Source organism: Electrona antarctica (genome assembly GCF_951216825.1).
Source record: "Electrona antarctica genome assembly, chromosome: 17".
NCBI classification, from domain to species: Eukaryota; Metazoa; Chordata; class Actinopteri; order Myctophiformes; family Myctophidae; genus Electrona; species Electrona antarctica.
Window position 1 is genome coordinate 14,812,448 of NC_136798.1, and position 24,853 is coordinate 14,837,300.

At 41.9% G+C, this 24,853-nt stretch overlaps 1 protein-coding gene across 1 annotated transcript; it reads left to right on the forward strand.

Moving 5' to 3' along the window:
• Positions 1 to 7,607: 7,607 nt before the first annotated feature.
• LOC306940993 (apolipoprotein B-100-like) lies at positions 7,608 to 23,246 on the forward strand (the record flags this gene model as incomplete). The annotated part of the gene is made up of 29 exons (XM_079526297.1): positions 7,608 to 7,659; positions 7,940 to 7,966; positions 8,392 to 8,504; positions 8,664 to 8,809; positions 8,971 to 9,118; positions 9,284 to 9,436; positions 9,563 to 9,687; positions 9,783 to 9,868; positions 9,978 to 10,425; positions 10,545 to 10,653; positions 10,869 to 11,015; positions 11,111 to 11,322; positions 11,430 to 11,625; positions 11,733 to 11,912; positions 12,013 to 12,216; positions 12,676 to 12,843; positions 12,951 to 13,156; positions 13,250 to 13,429; positions 13,544 to 13,662; positions 14,062 to 14,266; positions 14,397 to 14,569; positions 14,799 to 14,962; positions 15,051 to 15,160; positions 15,279 to 15,643; positions 15,751 to 21,138; positions 21,246 to 21,360; positions 21,471 to 21,494; positions 21,577 to 21,763; positions 22,014 to 23,246. The coding sequence occupies 29 exons, from the start codon at positions 7,608 to 7,610 to the stop codon at positions 23,172 to 23,174; spliced, it is 10,911 nt and encodes a 3,636-aa protein (XP_079382423.1). The 3' UTR covers positions 23,175 to 23,246.
• Between the last annotated feature and the right edge of the window lie 1,607 nt (positions 23,247 to 24,853).

Below are 24,853 nucleotides of genomic sequence, written 5' to 3' on the forward strand. Positions count from 1 at the left end.
GCATGGCTTTCCTAAATGTATCAGCATACTGGCTGCCTGGTGAATTAGTATGTAGAAATGCCCTTATTCCACACTACTTTGTGTACAAAAGGAAAAGAGAATAAAATGCCTTGTTTGAAATCTCAATATGTATTCTTTCCATGCTCAACCTTGGTCACACGAACCTGTGCTTTCTATTGTTAAAGAGGACCTTCCCTCTAGAAAAAGGTGGTGTAGGGGCATTCCACTCATTTTCAACATTTTACTATGTCATTAATATACCTTAGCGCTGTTGTGTAGAAATAATAAAAAGGTCCCCCTATTCTGTTTCCTAGAACTGGAGGTCTGTACAAAATCATTATGTTAATGATTTTTTTTGTTAATGATTTTTCTAGGAAACACAGAATGGGGGGGACCTTTTTATTGTTTCCACACAACACCTCTAAGGTATATTAATGACATGGTAAAATGTTGAAAATGAGTGGTATTCCCCTTAAGTATATTTTATTATTCCCTCAAAAGTCCCTGCTGATTATTCTTTACTTTGAAATGTATTTTTGGTATTTTATATTACATTTCATAGATATATATGGACAGTTAATTCTGAATGTTGTTGTAATAGATTTGCAAATATTATGGTCAAAGTTACATTTCAAGCAACTTTAGATGCCTGAAAGTATACAAATTATACAATGCAAAACATACATCACACTAAAAGGGATAACATACAGCAGGTCTAAGACAAGACTGAAAATAAGAACATTCACAACAGTCAATTTGTTCTTCTAAATAAACAAAACAATACACACTGAACATAACTCTCAATAATAATGTGGCTAACTTGACGGCCAGAGTCACATTTGACTAGTCTTAATTGACTAATAATTAACCGGCCATCACTACTTAACGATGATTGGCCTGGCAATCTCCTGAGTCCCTGCTCAGGAATGAAGTTGCCACAGGTGTGTCACACACTAGAAGTTTCAGTTTGTGTATGCTGGCAGCAGCTCTCAAGGACAGTATTGTCCAGCTCTCTACTCCTCATTCTGTCCCTGATGTTTTTTTAAGTTATCATCTAATGGCTTGTGTTGGAGAAAGTTAGCTAAACAAACTATATAGTTCACTAACTGTGGAAGCAGGCCTGCAGATTGTCAAGCTCCACTGTGTTTGTAATCCAGGGAGAATTGGAGCTGAGAAGTGAATCTTTGGAGCAGGAGTTGTCCTTCAGGATTTTCTTGGATTTCCTTGTGTTTGAAGTTAACCATATACACGACACCTAAGGAACACAGGTACCCAATGGGAGGTTGGTGAGGGGTGCGTTAAGACGACCGGATTTTTTTTTCTTTTAATAATTTTATCCCATAATTTTGTAACCCATTTTCACAGGGCTGTGTCAATTATCTAATGTGATCCTGGGCTCTACACACCCTCCGCCAACCTGAGGAGAGCAACGGACATGAACTCATGCTTCCTAATTCCATATGGAATCTACTTGACTGAGAGCAAGTGGAGTAATTTCTTTCCATTTCTAAAACAGCAAGAAGATATTTTCCATTAACTTTGAGCATTGAAGGGGATCTCTTATTTGTTTTATTTGAATTGAACTTTGATTTATTTGAAAAAGACTAACTTTGCTTTATTTTTCAAAAGGTTGAATTTGAAGGTTGAAGGTTTTGAGTTGATTTAAAACGTATATTTTGTTTTAGGGGTTTATTGTTTTAAGTGAATTGCAACTGAATTTGAATAGGCTACTATTTACATTGGTTGATGCTTTTTGTTATTTTCAGTGAATTCAAATATTATGTTGTAACCAAACCCACCGCTGGTTCTAACTTCAATACAAAGACTGTTCCAAGACATTTAAGGGTTCTTTATCTTGAGTCCTTTCGTTTTCCTTGACACCACCTGGCTACACAAAGAGGAGAGTTCCTCTCTGGTAGGTACACGCCTGCCTGGCAGGCTGGCACCCCAAATAAGCTACTGAGGAAACCGTTACAAACTGTACATGGGTATTATCGTAACAGTAATGGGAATATGTGTAATCAGTAAATAAGAAGCACGCTGCAGTCTGGTAAGGTCAAATCATTTGAAAACTAATAAAATGTATGTAATAACAGTGAAATGTAAAGTATATAACGTATGTGTACTTAACACAACTGTCAGTTCCACTAGAGAGGCACTACTCACTAAGGTGTATGTCAAATGAGTTTTTGCACCAAGCTCCACGGGCACATCCACATGCTCCACTGCAGTAAATCCTTTTCGACAGAGACAATGCCTGCTACTGCAGTAACTGCACTGGTTTCCACTTTCCTTGCATCAACAGATTGTCAGTTACAAGCCTCTGGCCTGTAGAGGTTCTTCAGTTGAAAGCTTGAGGACCAACCTGCCTTCTACCATGTGCCATCCACAATTGATTGATGAGGGTAGCTGTGGATGGGTCACTAGTGACTGTTTCCAAACCCTTGTTTGATATTGGGCCCTAATTATGCGCAGGGCATCACTTGTTGGTCCCCGGCCTCCTCACTGTGTGGCATTAGTTCTGTAATGGGTGATTCTGTGATTATACATGTGATTTATGGATTGTACTATATGTGGTAGTTCTGTTATGGGTATCTGTGATTATAGTGTGTTTTATGGATTGTATTATGATCATGTGATATGTTCAGTATCTATGTGCTGTATCTATGTACATGGAATCAATGCATTGAAAGTTATGTTGTTGATGTAATGTATGTTACAGTATGCTCTGCTCTGTGGTTTGTTGTCGATATCAGAGCTGTGTCTCGGTGCACAGATAATCTGAGATATCAAATGTGATATGATATCAGATGATATGATATCACATGAGCAGAGCCACACCGCCATACTAAATGCAATAGCTTTGCAATAAGTGGTTAATGGTCATTCTGAGCTGAAGTGTTTCAATGAATTATATTGTCTGTGCCATGTAATGGTAGCTCTGGGACTCTTTCACATATAAAAAAAATATAAAGTTAATCAAGTCTCTACAGTCCCCTCATAAAAGACTGGTGGATATTCCGCTGTGAAACAATCTTTAAATCAGTGTTTTGATAGCCTGCGTTGAATATAACATGGAAGCGCGTACCTGGTCTGCTGCTGAGGGGGAGGTCACAGATCTAGGTTCAAGGATCTTTACTTAAATCTTAAATCGTGTGTACAGGTACAATAGAGGCATGTCGGACATTGCACCAGCAGCGCATAGTAGTAACATGATAAACAGCAATAGTGGTATAGGAAAACAGAAGAATAAACAAGCAGTAAATACTACTACTGTACATACAATAGTCAATGTTTTAATGTATTGGTAATATTTAAAATTACAATAATAAATTAGACATTTAGCACTTTTCACTTTAAGTATATTGATCTAGTTATACTGTATATTGCAAATTACAATTAGTTTAGACATTTTGCAGAAGCTGTCATGGACAAATGTCCATGGTTGGACTATTAAGCTTGCATTAATGCCTGTTTGACACATTTGAGTCCAGGGGCCAGGCCCTCAGGAGGTTTTACAGCTACCTTTTTTTTTCGCTATTATTTCCTGTTTGCCTATACCTGGGACCATCACAAGTTGATACTGAACACCCCCAAGTTGGTACTGAACACTCCCAACTCAGGGCCGTTTCAAAACGGAATCTATGAAAACGTAGCCTATAAGGTTTACCCATTAACTCTGAAGGGATTTTGTGTTAATTGATGGCACACAAGGTTTGTAGGTGTACTGAACTAATCTCTGCTATATACAAACACTCGACACTCGACACCCCCAAGTTGATAATGAATACCCCCAACTATGGTCCGTTTCAAAACTGAATGTATTAAAATGTAAGGGTTCCCTGTTAACCCAGAAGGCTAATTGTGTTAATTGATCACACGGGGGTACTGAAACTGAACTAATCTCTGCTGTAGTGTAGGCCATTGACCATATGCACATGGTGGCCATTTTGTCATATAAGTTAATGGCAGGGTGGTGGTAACTAGGTGCAATTTCCCATTGACAGCCCATACGTCCAAACAGAAAAGTCCTATCTGATTCGGTCGCAGATACTATAACTTTAAACCTTGCGTTTTTGTCACTCACAACAATCCCCGTCACTAAGTGTCACCTAACTCAAATCCCTGTCGCTCACCCCAGGCAAGCCCCCAGGTCATCGTGACATCAGCCCCCTGGTCACCCCAGGCAAGCCCCCAGGTGCCCAGGTCATCGTGACATCATCATGACATCAACGACCATATAAGATAGCTCGAACCAGTGCTGGTTGTCTCGTTAGATCCCGCTGCAGTGGTGTCCGATTTGAACTTAACCGGGATGCAGACATTTCTAACCCAACAATATCCGGTTTGTAAAGCCAGATATCATATCACTGAGGACATTTGGGTTGTAAGGCCAAATATCCTGTCTCGTCCGGAAGGCAATGGAGTCTTGTGAGGAGCATAGCAAATGCTGCTAGCTCCCTAAACCTCGGATTCTTCTTATATATGGTTCACTAGATGCATGTCATGATGACTATGCCAGCCAACTGAGTATCACCATGATGATGCCAGGCGTGTATATCCATATATGAGGTTTCTAGTCTGATGTCAGCGCTGGATATCACTGTTGTCTCCATACATGGAGCTATAGGTTGTCTCCATATATGGAGCTCTAGGTGAAATAACGAAGGCTTTCACCTTGAGCTCCATATATGGAGACAACCTCTATCTATAGCTGATGCCCCCCATGCCAAAGCGCCAGCGCTCACCCAGCAGTCTGCCGTCAACGAGGCGGATGCGTGCACGCAAACTCGCCCAAAGGGCCCCAGAGCGTTTTTTTTTATTTTTAATTCCACATCTTTGCAGTGACACATTGCATAATACATACATAGGTACATGGTACATATATATATATATTTACCAGTAGGTGCGTTTCATGGTAGTCATTGCATGTATGTGGATTTTTCTCTTAAAAAAAAAGAAAAGAAAACCCCACCAGTATTCCCCCTACTCCCAAGTACCCCCCCCCCCCTCCCACCCATAGAAAGAAGAGTAGCCGATAGAGGGAAAAAGAGAAGAAGAATTAAAAAAAGAAAAAAGAGGGCGTCTTACTGGTATTAAACAACGTCAAACTCTCCAACATCGCAGCTGTACGAAAAACTTTAATTTATCCTCTTTCTATCGGCGTGTGTTTGATTCATAAATCCACTGTAGACAATCACATGTCATGAGCTACTTTTTGTCCTTTTCTAAGTGTTGGGGTTTGGAAGTACTCGTTGGATATATCACTCAACGGCACATGCGTACAACCTGTTTTGAATTTGCGCATAATGCAGCAGGCAGCAGGACGATGCTTTACTGAAAACGAGTGCTTCCAAACTCTGATGGCAAGATGGCCACGGTCTGCAAATGGTCAATACATGCAAACACATATTTGAAAAACAAAGTGAGGAAACTACAACCTGTTTCTGGATCTTATTTGGTGTCAAATTGTCCATCACTAAAGACGCATTTTAGCAATAAGTAGGATATATGAGTTTCAAGCTGTCTCTTCATAAATAGTTAGATCAGAATATGGTATTGGATTCCCCATATATATAAATCTACAACAGCACATTTAATGTGACTAAACAAAAGTATTGTTTGACCCAGTATTTGTATTTTGCATTCAAATACTTTTCAATGAATTTTCGTCCGTCTCTGAGACAAAGTAAACAGTAACTCCAGCACCTGAACTACATCATGAAGTGTGAGTGCGTGCGTGTTGCTTCCATAGGAACATATAGCATTTTACAACCTCATTGCTCGATTTAGGTCTGGTGGTTATGAGATTTTAGCTAATTTAAAAAATCCTCTATGCAGAATATCAATGTGTTTTAGTTCTGAGAACTCACGTGACTGTGAGTGTGTGTGCGTGCGTGCATGCAAGTGTGTGTGCGTTGAGTGTGTGCATGCACTTGAATTAAGTTGTCTATTGTCAAAACTGGTAAAAACACTACTATAGTGTAGATCTCACAAGCCTCAGCCATAAATCTGAGACGCTGATCCATTTACATAATACAGTATATGGCCTGCTGCAAGTTCTTAGCATTATCTGGTCTTTGCCCCTTTACCCCAAATGACACATGCTGATAAGATAGTCAAAGGGGCTTTGCCCTCAATGCCCTCATACCTGACTAATTGCTTCTCCAAAGTGAGTGTGACACCCACAGCCACATCCACCAAAATGTGGAATACCCTGACCCCATCCCTTATATAATGTAGATCACTGGCTTCTTTCAAAACGGGCCTAAAAATCCATCTTTCAGGAGACCACAATGGCATTCAAGTACATAAATTGTTTCTTGTTTCCCTATTTTTTTGTACATATAGTGTTTAATATTTGTTGATATGTATCTTTTTGTGTTAATGCTATACTATGTTGATGAATTAAATACATAGGACCACAAGTCCCCGGGACCTTTGTGTGTTGTCCTTTTAGCCCAAATGTCTGACTGTACATCGTGCTATTTACATTTCTGTCTATCAGTGACAATGTAAGTTCACGTACACAAAGAACAGCTGAGACATGTGTCCTCAGAGAGGACACATGTTCAATGTAATTACTCTCCTTATCAATGCCCAGCAACAAAAGCCCAACGGTTTCTTGGCTGCTAATGTATATATCTTGAAATAACAATTTTCACAGTCTGATTTTGCTAGATGGTTCTGAACATATCCATATACCAAGTAAAGTTTGGATATATGATTTGGAGAGATTATAGCTGTTCTTGCCAATTTGTTGAAAATGTCTCTTTATGCAACAAAATCATTTTATGGTCCTTGACTCCTTGCCTATGGACCTTCTGTACACTGATTGCACATACATCACTGTGTTTTGGCCTTTGGTTTATGCCGTCACTATTCAAAGTGCAATCATCTTGTTCTATTCCTGTCTTGAACAAAAATGTTCTCATTATTGTTTATCTTGTGTGAATTTCAATCAATTTATATGACTTTATGAAAATTCAACTAAAGTCAGTTTCTTGCTAACAAAGATTTACATTTTCAATTGATAAACAAAATGAAGCATTCCACTACATAGATTATTGACAAACATCAAGTAGATATTGCTGTTTTTAGCAAATAAGATTACGGCTGTACTCCATGACCTGTTTTCTGTTGCCATATGCTTTGATTACATCAATGGTGACAATCATAATCTTAAACCAACTGGACAGAATCCAGTGCTGCACAGATTTAATTGAGTTAATAGTTCAACGTAGTAATCATTGCTATTTAAAGTGTTTGTTCAGTAACAGGGGTCTCCCTGTCTCTCTTCTCTCTTTGAAGTTTATATAAAACTTCAAAATAATTTCTTCTCCCACAATAAAATAACAGATTATGGTCAAAAGTGTGCGTGCGTGCGTGCGTGCACGCACGTGTGTGTGTGTGTGTGTGAGAGAGAGAATAATGTACTCATTGCCCCTCCACATATACGTATAGCGTGGACTTTGGAGCTGGAACAGTATGTAACTCCCTTCACTTCATATGGAAAACCATGGGTATAAAAGACCTCTGCTGAGACCAAGGCCTCAGTCTCGTAGAGTACTCGGCAATCCCTAAAGGAGAGCTTCAACGAACCCATCATGGGGGACTCAAAGCTCTGTCTGCTGCTTTTAAGCACACTTGCCTTGGCTTGTAAGTATTTTTGTAATTTCTTCAAACACTGCAGTAAATGTCACTTTTATTCATAGTGAATTGTTAAGAGTTTCATTTTGAGTTTTCATAGTTCAAAATACTATTATATCAACAAATCCTCTTCTCTTCTTTAAATTGGTTTTCTATATGTTAACAGATGTTTTTGTTCTTAAAAATAACAATATCTTCGATTGTTTTCTTCTAAAAGGGATATATTAATTCAAATACTCATTTGACTTATGCCACATTATCAATTAAACTTTTTTTGTTTTCCTTATAGATGCCCAAGATGAGGGATCATGCGTGTGTAAGTTCCAATATTTTCAACAAGATTCACATAGATTTACCCACTTATACCCTTTACAATTGACATGAGTCCTGCCGGAGTCTATACTTGGCTCCCTCCTTTTTCCAAAATAGCTGATCTACAAGCTCACAATGCATCATTGTGATCTTGAAGATCTGCTATTTTTGCAGAATGTTTGACCCAGAATAGGGCACAAAGGTTCATGTGATTGACTATGTGTAAATTTAAAATGGTACAAAATGTGCCATGTAATCTGTTTCAACTGGTGAACTATACAACCATGTGAAGCCCTGTAATATGATTTCTTTTCAGTCTGCATTCTTTCAACATGTCTGAAGAAACCTCTTACTGCACATTGAATATATATGATTACTGAAATGTATTGCCAGTGCTCTAGACTGTTTTTTATCGTAATCTTTTAACAGTAAACCAAAGGTACAAAGCCTTCAACAAATATGAATACCTGTATGAAGCTGAATCCCTGAATGCCATCAACGGCGCCTCAAATCTTCGCAATGGACCCAAGGGCTCTTGCAAGGTACATTACATGCCGAAAGCAAATTAATACTCACTTTTATTTATGCAATAATGTTTAAGTTTCTCCAAGTAACCATTTTAGTGTTCATGTTGTAGTTTCCATGTAGCTAATTAGTGTATTTCAGCATAATATACTAAAAGCTAAATCACACCTGCACAGGTGGAGATTGAAGTGCCCCAGATGTGCAACTTCATCGTCCGCACCACAGGCTGTACCCTGAGTGAGGTGGTCGACATGGATGCCGATGGCAATGCTGTGGTTGTCCCTGCACCCAGCTCTGAGGCCTTTGCTGCTGAAATGGAGAAGTAGGTTATGTCAGCAGCACATACTTTTTTACGTGAATGAAAACTTGATTGTTATTCAAGTTAAATTAAGAGACTATGTGATACAAAACTTGTAAAGAGCTAGTTTTTCAAGTTTTCAAGTTAGACATCATAGCTGATTTCTTTTTTTTAATCTTTCTTAGATATGCTCTGAAGGTTGTGGTTGAGGGTGAGTACGATGTCAAACTGTACCCTGAGGAGGATGAGACGTCGACAATCTTGAACTTCAAGAGAGGTATCATCTCTGCCCTGGCCGTGCCTCTGCTGGAGGAGGAGAAGAACAAGAACATGGTACATTAAACTGCTCTTTAATTTATACCTACACTGCAGGCATCCACATGTGTTTTTCTTTTGTATACATTATGTCACTGGTGAAAGTATTACTTTTGAAAAAAAGGAAAATTATAAACTTATGATGAATGAATATAAATATTTCTCTACAATCATTCATTTCAGCCCACCATCCACGGAAAATGCAGCACCTCCTACTCTGTCAACGCACGAGAGGACATTGCTACTGACATCAGCCTCACCAGGGATCTGTCCAAATGTGACAAATTCATCCCCATGAGAGACCAGACCAGCCCCCTGGCTCTGATCTCCGGCATGGTAAGACATCCAGGCAATGTGGTTTGGTGGCTTGTTTATAAAATGCATGGATGGCATGCACCTTGAATTTCAAACAATAGCATACTGTGAGTCTGAGAAGTAACACAAATAACTATCTACTTGCAGCACTACCCTCTTGCCCAGCTGGTCAGAAGCTCCCAGACCTGTAACTACAAGTTTGACAATGAGAACATGCACATGACCTCTGGTGCCTGCACTGAGAACCACATCCTGATTCCTTTCTCTCACAAGTAAGTCAACCATATACACGGTTATCTCACAGTATACATGATTTCGCATGCATCTATTATGTAATAGATCTTAACTACGTGTTGTTGGCCCATAGGGGAGAATATGGTGTTACCAATGTTGGCAAGCAGTCTCTGACTTTGCTGGAGGTTTCTGCTTACAACGACAGAGTCTTTGACTTTGGTAAGGAGATCTTTGCATTTATCTTTTTTCCTATGGATGTTCTTTGTTTTCTTTGACTTTCTTTTTTTCATCAATTCATTTTCAACTGTTTACTCTCTGTTTACTATAGATGCAGCCACTGTCAAGGGTCTGAACATGGAGACTCCTGTTGACAAGAGTGTTATCCAGGATAAGGATGCTGGTCTGGTTCTCCTGAGAGAACTGGCTCATCTGCCTGAGACCGAGGGTCAGAGGAGGGCCCATCTCTTCCACGTGCTGGTTGATGTGGTCCGTGAAATGAAGATGGAGACGCTGAGCGCTGCCCTTCCCGAGGCTCTTGAGGTGTCCCGTTCACTCAGCTACCAGGTTCTGGCCCAGTGTGGTACTCCTGAGTGTAGCAGTGCCATCATGCAGATCCTGAGGACCTACGACAGCTCCGCTGTTGAGGTTGATGCCACCGTGTTTGGTCTAGGACTGGTGTCCAACCCCTCTCCCCTCCTGATCAATGACATGCTGGAGATGGCTCAGTACAAGCCCAGCAAAACCATCATGTATGCCCTCAGCAATGTTGTCAAGAGGTGAGGAAACAAGTCTTGAACTTACTTACTAGTACTGTTAGTACTAGCTTATTTTGTGTTACACAATAGATAACTCAACTGCCACATTCATGTTCAATTCAATGTTATTTCCTTAATAGGTTCTACAAAGCTGAAGGCAAACTGACCCCTGAAATCCATGCTGTTGCTCGTTTCATGGGCTCCCAGCTGGGTGACTGCACTGGTGACAATGCCTTCATGACTCTGAGGGTGAGTGGTTATCTCTAACAGACTTATACTTAATAATAATAATCGTTATTATCCCGAAGGATATTCGTCTTCACAGTCTGTTCAAACAACCACTTAAAAAAACAACACATAGGCCTAGTACATTTGTTTAATGTTGCGTTGGCTGAGGGAACAAAACTTTACTTCACAAGGTAGTAGATAACAGATCAAACTCATCAATGGTTTCATGATTTTAGGTTATTGGAAACATGGCTGCAGCCATGGGCGCTGCCGGCCCTGCCCTGAGGACTGCTGTGATCGAGTGTGTGAACCAGCCTGCTGCATCTCTTGCTGTTCAGCAAGCTGCCATCCAGGCCTTCAGGCTGACCCCTGTCCCTGAGGAGGCAAGTCATACATACATTATCACAGTTATTAAGACTTTACAGAAGTAATAGAGATTATTTTTTAATTCAATGATGGATGTATTTCTCTGTCACAGGGCAGAGAGATTCTCATGCAGGTGCTTCTGGACAGCGCCAGCCCCCTGCAGAAGCGTGTTGCTGCCTACCTGGTGCTAATGAAAGACCCCCAGCCAAGTGAACTCGCCCAGCTGGCTGCTGCCCTGCCTATTGAACCTGACCAGCAAGCCAGGAGCTTTGTCATCTCCCATATTACCAACATCTTGTCTTCAACTGAGCCCGAGACAGAAGAGTAAGTAAAGCCTTTTAATATTAAATATGCATCATGAGCTGTGGGTAAGAGGATTTCATATTTCATTCAATGCTTAACTCTAATTAGTACATCTAACTTTCTTATAGGCTGAGACAGAAGATCCTCGATGCCCTGCAAGGTAATGAGATTGGAACTGTCATGGACCCAACCAAGTTCTCCCGCAACTACAAGGTTGGATCTGTGGAGGGCAACATGATCTTTGAGGGTGCCAGCTATCTGCCCAAAGAGGTCATGCTTGAGATGACCCTGAAAGCCTTTGGCTATGACATTGACATGATGGAGGTAAATAAAACCGATTGTTTCCTTGTAAGATGTAATAATGAATTGCTCAGTTATTCAAACTCACCTTTCAATTGTCACACTAACAACGAACATTCATACATTTCCAGTTTGGCATGGAGGGCACCGGACTTGAGCCAACTGTTGAGGCCCTGTTTGGAGAGCACGGATTCTTCCCAGACACAGTGCTGAAGACAATGTACTTTGTCTCTGACAAAATGCCCCAGGAGGTCAGCCTGGTCCTGAAGAACCTGCTCCCCGCTCTAAGGAACGACAGACGAAAGAGACAGGTAAGTTACAAAGGTGTTTGGATGTTAATTTACTACTTACTTTATTATAATTTCTACAAAGTACTCATAAGTCATCATCTCATTATTTGTATATATTTAGGCCACCCAGAACATCATGAGGGAAATCGGACGCAACCTTAACAAACTGGTGACTGAACTGAAAGCCCAGCAGACCCCTGAGGCTATGGTCTACCTGAGACTTTTGGGAAATGAGCTGGGATATCTCAAGACCAGTGACATGGAGGAGATGGCCTACTCTGCTGCCATGATGATTGATAACATGCTCAAGATGCTCCCCATGGATGTAAGTAAAAATAATCAAACTTTAGTTTTTTGCTTTTGTACACCACGGGGGTCCATAGACTTCGCTGCTACATGGCGAGGTGGCAGCCAAGTATATGAACTTTTAATGTTTGTTTTAATGCCTACCCGGGGCGTCATGTGTGAGGTGGCGTGCCCCCCAGCCATTCATGGTGTTTTTTCGGGGCATGAATAAGATCCTAGCTTGTTTCTTGTATGAAACAAAATGAGTTACAAGAAGTATTTATATCGACCACAATGTCTTATGTTCACATTTAGAGCCCTAAACAAACATTAAAGTCCATAGACTTGGCTGGCAAACGATTTACATCATAAGTGCTCTAAATTAAAAAATCCCATAGACTTGGCTGCCATATGACGTATTCTTCAAAAGCCATGCCAAAAAATGCTATAAAGAATTGTCATTTTTGACACAGTTGAACTGACTTCTATTTCCTGACAGTTGATGAAGGGATTGATGACTAAAGCTGACAATGAAGTCTTCGCTCACTACATCTTCATGGACAATGAGTTCTTCCTGCCCACTGCTACTGGTGTGCCTCTGAGGATTGCCTTGTCTGGTACCTTCACTCCTGGTATCAAGGGTGGACTCAACATTGCCCGTGACATGGTAAAAATCTTCTCATTTTCACAAAGATGAATAATATTGAGATGTACCATTACATATGGTATCTCTCTCATAACTCATCGCTGGCTGACCACTTTTTTCCCCCCTAGAGCGAGATTGCCTTCATGCCCTCTGCTGGCATTGAGTTTACGACTCAGATCGGCTCTTTCATTCCTGAGTACATCAACACTGGACTGGAGATGCACACCAACCTCTTCCATGAGAGCGGACTGAGCGCGAAGATCTCCATGGGAAGTAGTGAAATTAAGTTCACCATGCCTGCTCCTAAGAATCCTACCAAGCTCATCAGCATTACGTAAGCCTCAACTGACTATGTACGCAAACTGTCTATATGGAATCTAATTCCTGTAAATGCAACAATCCAAACTTTCTTCTTTCTCAATTACAGAAACACATTTATAGCAGTGAATGGTGCTGAGATTAAAACTATCCCCCCTATGGTGGAGGACAAGGTTGATGTCAGTGAGTGTAATGCCTTATTCGCTGGAATGAAGTACTGCACTTCCCTGGTGTACACTGATGCTTACAATTATGAGACCCCCTACTTCCCCTTCACCGGAGACAGCAAGTAAGTGAAAGCCCTGAAACTTGTAAGATGCTAGAACAGAATTCGTGAATGGAATGCCTTTTAAATTGTATTGTATTTAAGTCAAATCAATCGTAAAATGGATCTATCTCTCAGGTTGGCTGTGGAGCTCCATCCTACTGGCGAGGTGACTGAATACTCTGCTACCATCACTTATGAGCTCGTCACAGAGGATGAGAAGGTTGACATCGTGAAAATGGTCCTGACGGCGGAAGGTAACAAGATTCAGCAAATAATTATTTCAAAGCTACATTACGGAGGTGATGGAATTTCTCTTACATTGGAGCTGATCTTATTATCACATTTATTATACACAAACATGTGTGTTTGTGGGGGCTTACACTGCAGGCACAGTTTTGAATTGGAACAAAACTCATATAGAAAATAATATTTCACCCAGGTTTTCCCTTACTATTACGTCAACATAGTTTTGTTAGAGTAATATACCTTTAGTCAACATAGTCAAACCTAAAACAAGCAATTTGCTACTATGGTAGTCTTTGCAACTGATATTGAATTCTGGTCGTTAGGTACATACTCCACATATTTTGTCATTAACTTATTTATGACTGCATAATAGTGTAAACAGCTGAAGGCATTTTTTCCTTTACCAGGTGCTGGTGAGGCTACAGCAACTGTGAAGTACAACAGGGCGAAGAATGTCCTCACTACTGACTTCCAGATCCCTGACTACGACCTGGAGGCTGGATTCAGGCTGGGTGTCGTTGACGCCAACACCAAGGGCAATGGAGCTTACGTAGTCTCCCTTGACCTGATCAACAAGCACATCCCTCAGCTCTCCCTGGTTGCCCATGCCAAGTATGAAATCAATCAAAACATGAGTAAATATTAGAAACAAATATCAGTATACTTGTATACTGTATTTGTATCTGTATACTTCATCAATGTTTGGTATGAGACCATTAACTCATAGATTTCCCCTTCTTAGGGTGGCAACGATGGAGGAAGCTATGCTGCAGCTCCAGTTGCTGGTTCCCTTGATGAAGGCTGATGCCAGCCTCACGGCCAACCTGAAGCGTGGTGAGACACTGGAATTAGAGCTCACAAGTGACATCAAGCTCCCAGAGACCCACTCACTGCAGAAGATTGCCTTGAAATATGGTAGGATATGAATATTACATTCCCCTGTGTTATAGAACCCTCCATTATGTGCTACTATTGCATCCAAATACATTTCCCATTAATCACAGCAGTTAGCTTGATTTTACCAATTTGGCATTCCTCATTCACACAGCCCCATTTTTAAATGTATTATTATCTGCGGAATTCATCTTGCATCTTACAACATTATTTATTATTCTGTGAAACTAACATAAATAACTTTTTGTAGATGACAGCAAGATTGAGGCTGAGGTCAAGTCTGAGATGAACTCTCAGATCCAGAAACTGCTCCCCAATGCTGAGGCAGTTGAAAGGATTATCAATGAAGTTCTTGATATGCATGTTGGACAGACTGACATGAAGGTCCGTCAAATCATCACCATGTCTGTGGAGGTAAAACCATACCCATATGTCACTTTATGCTTCACTTCATCATGAATGGATCATTCAGTCTAAAAACTGTACTAATTTGTCCTTTAAGGCAACCAACAACTACATGGACAAATATGTTTCTGATATCCCATACATCACTTACATGAGGTTACCTGCCATGCCTGAAATTACAATGCCGGAGAAACTTTTCTTCAATGCGTAAGTTAAATGTTTTGGTCAAAACATACACATTGCTAAATAGCCAGCCAGGAGGATATGTGATATGTGTAAAGAATAAAGATGTGTTCATATATTGTTAAATATATTTTTTTGGCAGTGAGGCAAAGGCTGCTTACAACTTCAACAATGAACGCTTCCTCATCACTCTGCCTCTTGGAGGAAAGTCAACAACAGCAGACCTGAACTTCCCACCTGCCTTGGCCACCCCAAGCCTGTCACTGCCCCAGTTTGGCCTGGAGGTTGCCTCCATTGAAATTCCCCTCCCAGAGCTGGTTGTCCCTGAGACCATTTCTGTTCCTCTCTTTGGAAAGGCAGAGGTTGTAGCTAAAGCAAGCACTAACCTGTACGAATTAGAGGTATCTGCGGCTCTGGGAAAAGATGCTGCGGATGCACCAAGCTACTCAGCCAAGTTTGAAATGGAGGGAACTTCCCCGGTAGACATCTTGGCCCTCAAGATTGAAGGTAAAATGTTCTTTAAAAAGTATTACAATCAGCAATAAAACATAACTTAAAGCTTTATTTTCAAGTGTTGACTGAACCTCACAAATGCACTGTATTCCCTGTTTCAGGCTCTGGATTGCTGGTTGGCACTCCATCTGATTCTCTCAAGGCCCACGTGAAAGCTGCTGTGACCCATAAACTTCTTGAAGCCAGTGTGAGCATCATGGAGGTTGGAACCTTCACTGACACAATCAGTGTCAAGTCCAGCAGCAAGATTGTAGCAACAAGTCCTCTTGGCCTGCTAATTGAGCTAGAACACACCGGCACGGTTGGCTTCAATGCTGAAGAACTTTCTGCTGATAGCAACCTTGAGGGATCCATCAAAGCAGGACCCATCTATGGCAACACCATTTCTACCCAGGCTTTCGCCATCTTCCCATTCAGGCCAGAAGCAAAGATTGACTCCTCTCTGAAGATTGATACCACCATTCTTAAGGCTCAGAACACCATTGCCGCCACATTTGTCAATGGTGAGCTCCATGTTGTGTCAAACACTAATGCTTTTGACGACCACCTGACCCATGCTGCGGAGCTTTCCTTCAAGGAGAACAAACTGGCCCTGACATTCGATACAAATGCTATGGTATTTGGCATGAAGGTACATAACCAGGCTGAGGCCTCTGCTGCCACCGATGAAGTCATCATCAAGATGGAGACCAATGCTGACCACTCTGAAAACCGCATCTACTCATTGCTTACTGCCACTCTTGATGTCAATGGCCTGGCTCTAAGCAGTGATGCTACTTTGAAACTCCATGAAAATGAGGCTGTTCAGAAAACTACTCTGAAAATAAACAAAGAGGGTTTGGCTGAGCTGTCCATTATCAACAAGGCTGAAGTGCGTGACATCAAGGTTGATAATGCCAACACTCTGACCATCACTCTCTCTAGTCTTGACTTCGACACCAAGGCTGAGGCCATCGTCAGTGAGTATGCTACTTATTCTCATGACATCACCATTGCCCTGAAGCCCTACACCGCTTCTGCACATGTGAATAACAACCTGAAACTGCTGGCAGCCAACATCATCAATGAGGCTCAGTTGAAGGCAGAGCTTTACAAAATGGACCTGACTGGAAGCCTGAAAGCCACCTATGGTGAAGAGGAATTCAAGCACACTTATGAGATCAATTATGCTGATGTGACTGCCAGTGCTAAGTGCAGCACTACTGGAAAGGTCTTTGGAACCCACATGAGCCAGAACAGTGAACTTGAAGTTGTTGGTCTTGCCGCCAGGATCACCAATGATGCCCGCTTCAACTCTCAGCCCATGCGCTATGACCACTCCATCCGCACTAGCTTCATTCCTTTCGACTTCAACCTTGATGCCATGTTCAATGCTGATGGTGACCTCACCCTGTACGGCAAGCAGAGCGGCCAGCTCTATGGCAAGTTCCTCCTTAGAGCACAGCCCCTGGCTCTTGTAACCTCACATGAATGCAGAGCCTCAGTTACCCAGCAGCTGGACAATGGATTCTCCCTTGAGACCACTGTTGACAACAAGGTGGATGCATTGCTGACTCCTCAGGAACAGAAGGCCACAATGATGCTGAAATCTAAGATGAACAACCATGTGTTGAGCCAGGAAGTTAATGCCTACAACAATGCTGAGAGGCTTGGACTAGAGATGTCTAACACCCTCCTAACTAGCCTTCTCAACACTGATTCCAGTGAAAACCAGGAGTTTTCCATCTCTGGCTTCCTTAAATATGATAAGAGCACTGAGAGCCACATGATTATGTTGCCTTTCATTGAGAATTTCCCAGCTCTCCTTGAAAACATCAAAGTTGTGTTTGTGAGCATGGCAGAAGCACTGCAAAACTACATCAACAATGAAGACATAAAGGCTAAGATCGAGGCTATTCCTCAGTATGTGAGTGACTTTGTTTCCCACCTGAATATTGAAGGCAAAGCAGCGCAGCTCAAGCAGACCCTGATTGATTTCACCCAGGAATATGTTATCACCATTGAAGAACTGGAGGCCTCCCTGATGAACCTGAAGGATGTTCTTGAGAAAATGCTTACCGAAATTGCTTCCCGCATGCAGGAAATTATTTCTTCTTTCAAGGAAATGATTGCAAGTGGCACCTTGTCTGAGAATGTCATCAATAGACTGAACCAGGAGCTGAATACCTTCCTTGACGAGTATAATATCAGGGATATGATTGTTGCCATTGTTGATGCCATTGAAGAGGTCATCAAACAGATTGACTTGCAGAAGCTAAGTGAAAGTAGCCTTTCCTTCCTTCGTGATCTGGATGTTCAGTTTGATGTCAAGGCTAAGCTAGAAATGGTTGTCAGCAAGTTGAAGGAGTTCATTGCCAGCTTTGACATTACTGAGTTTGCTGAACAGCTGAAAACGTATATTTCATCCCTCAACTTGGATGCCTACATTCAAGAACTGATGGCACAGTTTCCAACAAACCTCTTTGGTACAACAGTTGAAAATCTCAAAGAATTGATCCAACAGTTTGACATCATTGGAAAATTCAACACAATTGTTGCTAAACTCAGAGAGTTGATTGTCAAGTTTGAAGTTGAGCAGAAGGTAGAGGCTATCTTAGAAAAGGTTGTGGAGCTCATCAAGCAGTTCAAGATTGATGAAACTGTACAAGTTCTAGCTAACAACCTGAAAGCCATTGACATGCCTGTTAAGATCATGCAAGTACTGGAAAATTCCATCAACTATCTGAAGGCCACAGAAATTAAACAGGTGATTGAGCAAATAAATGTCTACCTTGACAACATTGTAAAGCAGCTAAAATCTTTCGACTACAATGCTTTCGCTGATGAGGTCAACCAGATGATTGCTGCTTATTCTGCTCAAGTAAATGAGCTGATCAAGGCACTCGAAATCCCCCAGAAACTTGAAGCCATCAGAGAGTTTGTCAACTTTGCTCTTTCTACTGTCATGAACTACCTGGAGCAGCTGAACCTGAACTACCTCCCTATCCTACCTGTGATTTCATTCCCTGAGATCACCCTCCCAGAGATTTCATTCCCTGTCATTCCTGCAGTTCCCGTTGAGAAGCTCATTGAGACTCTCCAGATCCCTGAGTTCAAGTTGCCAAACATCCCTACTGAGTTCATGGTGCCAGCATTTGGAAAACTCTATGGTGAGATGAGAGTCAACTCTCCCATCTACAGTATCAGACATGTTGCTGAGCTGCAGAGTTCTGTTGATGCTGAGAATGCTCCTCAGGTGACAGCGGTTGTGACCTCTCAGGCAACATCTCCCAGCTTTGAGATACTCAACTTCAAACTGGATTCTACAGCCCGTATTGCTGTCCCTGAGGCGCACAATGTGATTGTTGCTGAGACCCTTAAGTTTACTCACTCTGTCCTTGAGCTTGAGCACCAGGCATCTGTAACTCTTAAAGACCTCTCAGCCCAGGCCACAGCTAAGACCACAGTGAAGGCCACCACTTCACCTTACACTGCAGAGCTTGTGAATGAAGCCTTCTTTGCCACTGCAGGTGGCTTGTCTGGCACTATTGACACCACATACTCTCACATGCTTAACTTCCCAATCATTGGCATCACCAGTGAAACGTCTCTGACCCAAAAAGCTGTTGCACGCCAGGAGGGAACCACCATTACCCTGACTGTTGGAAATGAAGGCACTGCCAAGTTCAACTCTCATGATGGAGTCCACAAGAGTGACCTGCTCTTCACCATCAATCCCAACATTGCTAAGCTGACTTTCACTAGCGATACAGACACAGCTCTTCTGAAGATGAAACAGGCCCTGAATGCTGACTCTGTCACTCTCAGCTATTTCAAGTTTGATGCCCGCTCTGAGGCAGAGGGCCCAGCTGTCAAGAACAGTCTTCTGGTAGCATCTGGAAATGTCAACCTTTATGATACGAAGATTGAGCTGAAGGCAACCCACGACACAGAGCTGGTTGGCACACTCAGTGGAGTTCTGTCTAATGCAGTCAACATTGTCATCCGTCCCGTTGAGGTTTTCTTTGATTTCCACAACAAAGGAAACACTGTGCTGGGATCGATTGCCAAAATTGATCTCCAGAATGATTACTCAGCTACCTTCAAACCTGACACCCAAAAGATCAACACTGTTGCTCTGGCACGTCTCAATCAGTACAAACTGTTCTACAACGTCACCATTAACCACAATGAGAAGGAGTTTGGTATCTTCGCTGATGTAGATGGTGAGGCTAATCTTGACATCCTTGCAACCCCCATCAGCATACCTGAGCTTAATCTGCCATTTGTTGAAATCCGCACCCCAGCCATCAGTGATCTGAACTTATATGAACTTACTGGTCTGAAGAACATCTTGACCACCACGGAGCAGCATGTTGCTGTAGCAACCAAGATTGTGTACCAGAAGAGCATGTATGCCCCTCTTGTTGATGTGATGGATCTGATCCAGATTCCCTCTGTAGGTAACCTGATCACAGAGCTGTCCTTTAAGTCTTCCATTATCAACCTGAATCTTAATGCTGGACTGTACAATGAGGATGATATTGTGTTCCGTCTGGGAGCAACAACCGCCTCTGTGTTTGAGAGCCTGAAGGCTAAGCTTGATGGCACCACCAGCCTGACCACCAGAAGAGGAATCAAGTTGGCCAACTCCCTGTCCCTTGAGAACCCCCATATTGAGGGTACCCATGAGAGCACCATCAGTGTGTATCCTGAGACCTTCGAAGCAGCTGTTTCTGTAGCTACTGTAGGCAAGATTTCCCTGCCCATCCTCCATCTGGAAGCCAACCAGAACCTGGTTGCAGACACCAAGACCAAGGCAAATGCTGTCTCTACCTTGAAGCTGAAGGGTGAATTCAATGTGCCCATCATCAAGGCTGTTGGAAAGGCAGAAGCAGAGCAGAGCCTGAAGCTGGAGGCAACATTTGAGGATGCTTCTCTGGAAACAACCACAATGGCAAATATTGAAGGCACAGTGTTGGAAGAATATCCACTTTTGGCAGCTCTTAACAATGAGGCAAATCTGTACCTGAATGCTGATGGCCTGCGCTCCACAATCAAGGTTCTTGCTAACACCAGACTCAACCAGGGTGACATCAAGCTCCTGGAGATGGATCTGGATCAAAGCCTGGCTATTGAGGCCTCCCTTAGCCGTGTGTATGCAGTGCTGAAGATTGCCAGCAACAACGAGGCAAATGTCATGGACTTCAACACCCATGGAAAGCATATTATCCAGGCTACAATGGACCTTGCACCTACCTCTTCCTTGACCGCTGATATTGAGATTGATATGTCTCAGCCAAGCAGCCTGGGTGAACTCACCATCTTTGAGAAGACCATTGTTGAGCTGACAGCCCCAAAGCAAAAAATGTCTGCCAATGCCAAGATTGTAACTCCAGTGTACACCACAAGCCTAGCAGCTGAGTTGGAGGGTGATGCCCCTGTCTTCAAAGTGACATTCAAGTCCACTGCTACCTCAGTCTTTGTCATCTTGGATTATGACCTTGATTGTGAGTGCCTATTTTGTCTTCATAAAACTAAATGCCACTGCTGTGTTCTATTAAATACATAATATTTAAAATGTAGTTATTCATTTTAAAACAATTTGCTTCCATAGCTGCCATCACTGTAGGCCTTGAAAATGATGCCCTGTCCCTGACTGGCAAGGCTGTATTGACCCATGCTGACCTTACCATGGACATTCAGCATGTTCTGACGTCCCAGTCTATGAGGTACCCACTTTTGTCTGAAGCATCCCAACTGATTTAGTTTTTATATTGACCATTTCCGGTGTTCTTAGGCAATTCAGACACTGACATTCCTGTTTTTTTCTCCATATCAGGAAGAGACGCGAAACTGACGGAAGGTAAATATTACTTGTAAAAAAGTAATTATCTATCCATATGGATAATCTTGTGTTAGTTTCTAATGGTTATTTCTCTATTCAGTGACGGCCGCCTCACCTTGAACATGGACATCACCAGTCCCACCTTCACCGATGTGAGCTTCCGCTATGCTGCCAGCAGAGATGGTGTCACTGCTTCTCTCTCCACCCCATCAACTGGCTTCCTTGGTCTTCAGGTCCAGGGCAGGGTGCTATCTCAGATGAATGGCAGACTTTATGGACATTATGCTGTGAGTATTTTACATTCATATTTTGTCTAACCAATTTTCAATGTAGGCATTTAGCAGGCTCTCATCCAGAGTGATTAGGGGAATAAGCTACTAAATAAATTTAAGATAAACTAGGATACCAGGTAAACAACAAAATTAACATCTGTCTAAACAACATCACTTTGAAATGTATTATTTTAAACTACAAATGTGATCATCAAATGATGATGATTAAAGACCGCTCAATTTGTTCTTCTGTTCTTTTTACCAGTCTGGTTCATCAGAGGATGATGTGGACATCTTCATCATTAGAGCTTCTGCAAAGGAAGGCGATAAGATGAATCTGCATGTTGCCTTCAACATGGAGGCCCCTGAAATCATGATCAACGGACTAAAGGAGAGGCTCCCCGCCATCGTCTCTACCCTGAACGACTTTGGTGAGAAGTATCAGCTCATTGGACACGTCACCGGACTTAAGAGTGCCATCGTCAATCTGGTTGAGGAGACTTACACCACCGTCAACAACCAGGCTGCAGAGCTCAGCCAGCTTTCCATTCTCTTCAGAAACACCGTCGTTCAGTACCAGAAGATTGCCCAGGTCTTCCTGGATGCTGCTGTGAAATTCCTGAGGGAAACCCAGTTCAAGCTGCCTGGCTCTGATGAGATGACCACTCTCCCAGAGGTCCTCAAGAAACTGACCGGTACCATTGCCGCTGTACTAGAGAAGGCCATCCAGATTATGCTTGTTAATGCTGAGCTCACTTTCAACACCATGGTTGACATGTTGAGCAAAATTCAGGTCACCATGCCCATCGGAGATGTCATGTCCGGAGCCCAGATGATTGATCGACTAAGAGATACAGCGAAGGCCTTCCTTAAACAGGTTGTGGATCTTGTTAAGCATCTGGAGAGCCTGGACATGATCTTGGAGAAGCTGGGCGAAACCCTGAAGGTCATTGTTGACAAAGCTCAGGAGTTTGTTGATAAGAGTCTGAAGTCTGACATCCTTGATGCCGTTGCCATTTACATCAATGCTTTCTATGGCAACCTTGTCACTCTTCTGAAGAATGTCATGGATCAGGCCAACACAGTTGTGGATATGGAGTATTTGAATGGCACCATTGATTACATCATGGAGGTTGTTAGATCTGTGGTGGGCCTGTTAAGCAAAACCGTCTCTGAATTCCTGCAGAAGGCTCCCGCTGAGTTCCAGGAGTACGTGAAGGTTGAGGGTGGAAGGCTTGACATCAACCTTCCATTCTTCCCCCGCCAGACTACAATGGACCTTGCACCTACCTCTCCCTTGGCCGCTGAAATTGAGATTGCACCTACCTCTCCCTTGGCCGCTGAAATTGAGATTGCACCTACCTCTCCCTTGGCCGCTGAAATTGAGATTGATATGTCTCAGCCAAGTAGCCTGGGTGAAGAGTAAAACACTTCATTCTAGCAAGAATGTTGGACATTTACAGTAGCTGTATTTAAGCATATACATTCCACTTGTATGTCGACCTTCCATTCTACCTCCGCCAGTGAGCGAGTGTAAAGGACTAAAACACCATCATTCTAACAAGAATTTTGGCAATTCAGCTGTATTTAATAACAATTTTTTAAAGTATATTCTAATGGTACTAATGCTGAGTATATGAAGTATAAGAACATGTATATAACATCAAACGAAGTGATAAAATTGTCCCACATGTACCTATCTATTATGAGTATGAAATAAAGACTGTTTGCTATTTAATTTTGTATCGTGGGTCTTTTATTGTAATCCTTTTCAGTAATTATTGAACCAGACTAAATAAAATGTTGCATTTTAGGTTTTAGCTATGCAGCTAGATTAATCTCTTCTTGGGTTTTTGTACAATGCCAACAGTACTGTATTTGTATGCTTGATTATATTTAGTTTAACAAAGGTAGACAATCCATCATTATACCAGTAATAATCCACATCATTTGCACATATTTTGCACTTAAGTAATGTTTTGTAGTGCAATATGTAAACTGCATTGTTTCTCAGTTTCCAACTTTGCACAGTAAGGGGCAGCATCACACACCTAAATATTGTTTTATAACATTGTGTTGTTGAACAAACTATGACACAGTCATAAAGTCATAAAGTAATTCTGAGATTCTGTTCCTGACATATAATTGACTCCAAAGACTATTTAAATTCAAGTTGTACCCTTTAAACTGGAAAGTCAAAACCAAGGTTATGACTCAAATCATTGGTGTATTTGTCAAATGAAATATCTATCCAATCTAAGATGGTCAATCTTGAATCTCATTTATTTAGCCAATGAGGTTGAGGTTTAGGTAATGAGGTTACATTGAAATGATTACTTATATAAAACAATTAACAATCCACTTCAATGCAGTATCAACTTTTAAATTAGCATACTAATCTAGCCTACATCTTGTCAGATGTCCGATGAACAACTTCATAGGTGACTGATGATTACAGTGCATTATGTTATAAATTTGGACTTATGGCTGACTGTTTCACAACTCTAAATAGCTCATCTTTACCATTATGTGAGTCAAACGCAAAGCAGAATGTACTCAAATTGTGGATCTTAATTCATATTAATTGGAATTGAGTTTCCCTCAAAATCAAGGTTCGGACTTGCGAGGTGCACCGTTGCCCCGAGCCGCACCAAACTTTGCACCAACACTTGGCACCAACACTGGTCAGGGGTCTGCCACCAGAATAGCCACACCAGGGATCGCGTGTGGCAGCCATGCATGCAGGCCTGCAGGGTCCCCCTCTGTGTTACTATTGACTGGGGTTTAAACAGCCATAACTTTCAACACATTTTCAAACAGTTTGGCTTGTTATAAATGTCAGAGACGTCAGTATACTTATGGACTATGATATAAAAAAGAACATTAAGAAGATAAGCATCCTGAATCATAGCCACGTTGATAACGTTTGTAATAAACCAAACCGTTTGTAAATCCGTCAAGATTTGAGTAAGCCTATATATGTTTTTAGCTGATCACCATAGAACGTACCAGAAACGTTCACTGTAGCATTGAAGCAAGATGGCCGGTGCACAGACGCCAGAGACTCCGCCTTGCGCCATCTAGCCATGATATGTTTATGGATGC